This window comes from Etheostoma spectabile, chromosome 10 (genome assembly GCF_008692095.1).
Source record: "Etheostoma spectabile isolate EspeVRDwgs_2016 chromosome 10, UIUC_Espe_1.0, whole genome shotgun sequence".
NCBI lineage: Eukaryota > Metazoa > Chordata > Actinopteri > Perciformes > Percidae > Etheostoma > Etheostoma spectabile.
The window spans coordinates 17,051,692-17,056,080 of NC_045742.1; the positions used below are offsets into that span (position 1 = coordinate 17,051,692).

The 4,389-nt window shown below is 42.3% G+C and overlaps 2 protein-coding genes across 2 annotated transcripts in view; one reads left to right on the top strand and one right to left on the bottom strand.

Moving 5' to 3' along the window:
- The window catches only part of LOC116697315 (protocadherin beta-1-like), a 2,978-nt gene extending 1,353 nt beyond the window's left edge, over window positions 1-1,625 (bottom strand). Inside the window, exon 1 of the mRNA XM_032528646.1 lies at window positions 254-1,625. Coding sequence (XP_032384537.1) covers window positions 254-1,306 — 1,053 coding nt within the window. The 5' untranslated portion in view covers window positions 1,307-1,625. The remainder of the gene's footprint in view (window positions 1-253) is intronic.
- A 481-nt stretch (window positions 1,626-2,106) lies between these two features.
- Window positions 2,107-3,282, top strand: LOC116697316 (protocadherin gamma-A5; the record flags this gene model as incomplete). The annotated part of the gene is given in 2 exon segments (XM_032528647.1): window positions 2,107-2,124; window positions 2,341-3,282. Coding segments are annotated over 2 exon segments (960 nt in total), but the record flags the coding sequence as incomplete, so codon positions are not given.
- Window positions 3,283-4,389: the final 1,107 nt, after the last annotated feature.

The following is a 4,389-nucleotide window of genomic DNA, read 5'->3' on the forward strand; positions in this document are numbered from 1 at the left end:
CGTTATCATTCACATCAGAGATCTGTAAGGTGAGTGTGACGTTGCTGGAGAGGGAGGGCACTCCCTCATCAGAACAGGTCACAGTTATATTATACTCAGACGCTTTCTCTCTGTCTAATTCACTGTCGGTTACAACAGTAAAGAAGTTATTTGCCGTTGATTTTATGGCAAAAGGAATATTTTCGTTTAATACACACATGACTTTGCCATTATCATTTGAGTCCGCATCTTGTATATTAAGCATTGTTACAACCGTTCCCGGCTTCATGTTCTCAGATACTGCGTTTGAGTTCGACATGATGTTAATAGACGGAGGGTTATCATTTGTGTCTGTCACGTCCACAATTACTTTACATGCATCTGATAATCCTCCCTGGTCTGACACCTGAACATCTAGCTCATAAAGTCTCCTCTTTTCATAATCTACATGACCAATTAAAGTCAATACTCCGTTATTGGCATCAATGTTAAAGAGACCCGCTGCTCCAGATTTTGAAATCATGTATGTTACTATTCCGTTATTGCCTTTATCTATATCCGTAGCCCTTACCGTAGTAACTAAAGTGCCAACAGGAGCGTTCTCTGCAACACTTGCTTTGTATTCCGGTTTTGAACAAACGGGCGTGTTGTCATTTGCGTCTAACACAGTTATGAGAATCTGCATTGTCCCAGAAAGCTGTGGTTCACCGCCATCCAAAGCGGTTAGTGTTAATGATATATGCTCATGTTTTTCTCGATCTAATGGTTTCTGTAAAACCATCTCGACATGTTTAGTCCCATCGACTCGGCTGATGGTTTTCAGAACAAAATTATCACTGGGTTTTAGGGCGTAGCTGTTTAATCCGTTTACACCAACATCATTGTCTATTGCTTTTTCTAAGACGAATCGAGCTCCAGTCGGGGTAAATTCACTAATTTCATATTTCATCTCACTTTTCTCAAATGTGGGAGGGTTGTCATTTATATCTGTAATTTCGACAGTGACCGTGTAAAACTCCATTGGGTTTTCCAGGATCATTTGAAAGTGGAGTGCGCAAGGCATTGTTTGACCGCAGAGAGATTCTCGGTCTATTCTATCATTAATAAGGAGGACTCCTCTTTCTCTCTTCAGCTCTAAATATTCATCCGTGTTACCAGTATAAATACGAGCTTTACCAGACTTCAGTCTTTCCAAACCCAAACCTAAATCTTGGGCTATATTACCAATCAGAGCCCCCTTTGTCATTTCCTCCGGAATGGAGTAGCTGACCTGCCCGTGCGCTACACTGAGAGAGAGCAGCCAGATAAACAACACTTGCAATCCCATCGCTCCGCTCGACACCTCTGCGAAGAAAACCAGAAAATCCTTTGTTTCTTCACCCCAAGTTTCGATTCTGACCTGTACATACACGTATATGGTCCGAAAGATGGCACTTATCTTAAATTGTCGAACAAAGAAATCCCATTGTGCCTTCCAGGCTTATGCTTTGGCAGTCCCGACTGTTAACTCTGCCTCTGTCTAATGTAATACGTTGACGTATATGGGAGGTACAGCAACAAATGCTTCCTCAGCAACTCGATGGGCAACAGCGTCCCTCTCTGTTTAAAGGACTGAACTACATGGCACATTACTGTGGAGACCACAATTAAGATATAAAAAAAGAAAAGAATCAACAACAAAAATTAGAAATACTAATATTGATTAATTGAGATACCCTATTAACACTTAAAATTACCATGTGTGTAAAATACTTATCAATTAACAGAGGACTAAAGCAAAAAATCATATAAATCGAAATCTGACGCAATTAGACTGCCAAACAGAAGGGGACGGGCACGGAAACACAAAAGTTAAGCAACACAGGCCCAAATGCAGCTAGATATACCACGGAGTAAAAAAATATAAAATGAGAAACATATAAATTATGTTTCAGCTTACCATACTCACGCACTGACAAAACTACCGTTTGCGCTGTCCGTTTTGCATAAGATACAATGCACTATTAAAATAAATGATTTCTGGACATAGCGTGGACCTATGAATTGTGGATGTTACACGAGAGAGAGAGAGAGAGAGAGAAAGAGAGAGAGAAGAGGGCAAATATTGTGGAATGTAGCTTTTTCTTCATGTCTTCAGGCATTTGGGTATGACAACTGTTCTGAGCGCTGTCCGTGGTACTGAATCTATCCATTAAGTCTAGATCATTAAGTTAACATGCAACTGAAGCTCCAAAAATGTCCAATTCACTGTGTTACAAAAATAAAGTACATCTGTATAGCATTAATAACTGACCTCTAGAGGAGAGTCTGGTTCATCCAGGATGCTCTTTTCACTCTGAATCCGCTGCATCGTCCCTGTAGAACTGGGGTCCATTATCAGCACGTGTGCCAGTCTCCTCATATTTGTCCGTTAGTGCTGATAGTGGAGTCATCCATGCAGTGCGCTCTTTGACTACGAGCAGATCAGACTTCCACTTCCGCGTCAAAGCGCAGGATGGAGGCTCTCCTCCACTCAGTAGCAATGTGACTGTGAAAATACTGATCCAGGACCAGAACGACAACCCTCCTCAGGTTCTGTACCCAGTCCAGACTGGTGGCTCTCTGGTGGCTGAAATGGTTCCTCGTTCAGCAGATGTGGGCTATCTGGTCACTAAAGTGGTGGCTGTTGATGTGGACTCTGGACAGAATGCCTGGCTCTCCTATAAACTGCAGAAAGCCACAGACAGGGCGCTGTTTGAAGTGGGCTTACAGAATGGAGAAATAAGAACTATCCGCCAAGTCACTGATAAAGATGCTGTGAAACAAAGACTGACTGTTATAGTGGAGGACAACGGGCAGCCCTCTCGTTCAGCTACAGTCATTGTTAACGTGGCGGTGGCGGACAGCTTCCCTGAAGTGCTGTCTGAGTTCACTGACTTTACACACGACAAGGAGTACAATGACAACCTGACTTTTTACTTAGTGTTGGCTTTGGCTGTAGTTTCCTTCCTCTTCATCACGTGTTTAGTGGTTATTATATCAGTGAAAATCTACAGATGGAGACAGTCTCGCATCCTGTATCACTCCAATCTGCCTGTGATTCCATATTATCCACCACGTTACTCAGACACTTTGGGGACAGGGACTCTCCAACACGTGTACAATTACGAGGTGTGCAGGACGACTGACTCCAGAAAGAGTGACTGTAAGTTCGGCAGAGCTGGTAGTCAGAACGTGCTGATAATGGACCCCAGTTCTACAGGGACGATGCAGCGGATACAGAGTGAAAAGAGCATCCTGGATGAACCAGACTCTCCTCTAGAGGTTAAAACTGTAACAAACACAATGTTTCATTTGTATACAATCAAAAACCTTTGTAATTGTGCATTTCTTCTATAGGAGTTTCCTGCAGTGGCATCCGACAAACAGCATTTATAAATGCCTAATGAGTTTATGTTGACGCGTCACTGTTCACATTCAGCACAATGGACAGCGACCTCATCTGCTGACAAGTGCATGTAACCCATGTGTTGTGTTGTCCTGTATTCTTACCTTTTAATATCTAGACTATGAATTCGAAACACAATTCAAATACTTACCTAATCACTTAGGCACAATAGTATCACTATATATATTGGTAAATCTCAGTTAGATATGTGAAATAACTGGCCAGCTTTTCCTAGTTTTTAGTTTTGCTGTATTGCCAGAAACTTGCACTATTTTTCTTTTATATCCTTGTTGTAGTTTGTATTTTCAACTCAAAGGGTCGCTGTTGCAAGCGTGTTTCTGTTTAACTAGATGCTATTTTTTTCTGTCTGTGTCCTGCCCTTCGTGTAAAATACGGTGGATATATTCGGAGAAAACAGAACACACAGTCCCGCTCATGAGAGCCCTGTAAGGAATTATTGAACGGGAAATATTGTGTTTAATTCTATAGCTGAAGTGTGGACGTTTTTTGGTATCTACTTTGTCACTGGCTGCCTTGGGGTGCTTTGGTTTAATGGTGCAGGACACGACCTCAGACGAACAATGAGACGGCAAGTACTGTTGTTTCTCCGGTGTATGTCTTAGCGACGTGCTCGGGCAGTCAGCTATTCTATTCCCGAGAAATGGCGAAAGCTCTGTCCGTTGGTAAGAAGGCCATGATTTTAGGTTTATTTAAAAGGTGAAATCAGGCAAGCTCGTGTCTACACAGGAGCAGCGGTAGAATACTCGGCTGAATAAGAAGGGGAGTCCTCCTTATCCAAGAGAGGATAGACAGAGAGGCTTTATGTGGAGAGACGTCGCTTTGTGCTTTACATTTCCAGTTAATTCTGGAAAACCCAAGGAACTGTTTCGTGTAACAGTGGAATTACCGACATAAACGATAATGCCCTATGTTTACTAATGCAGAAAAACGCTTTGAAATCGCGAGTTCCGCTGTGATTGGTC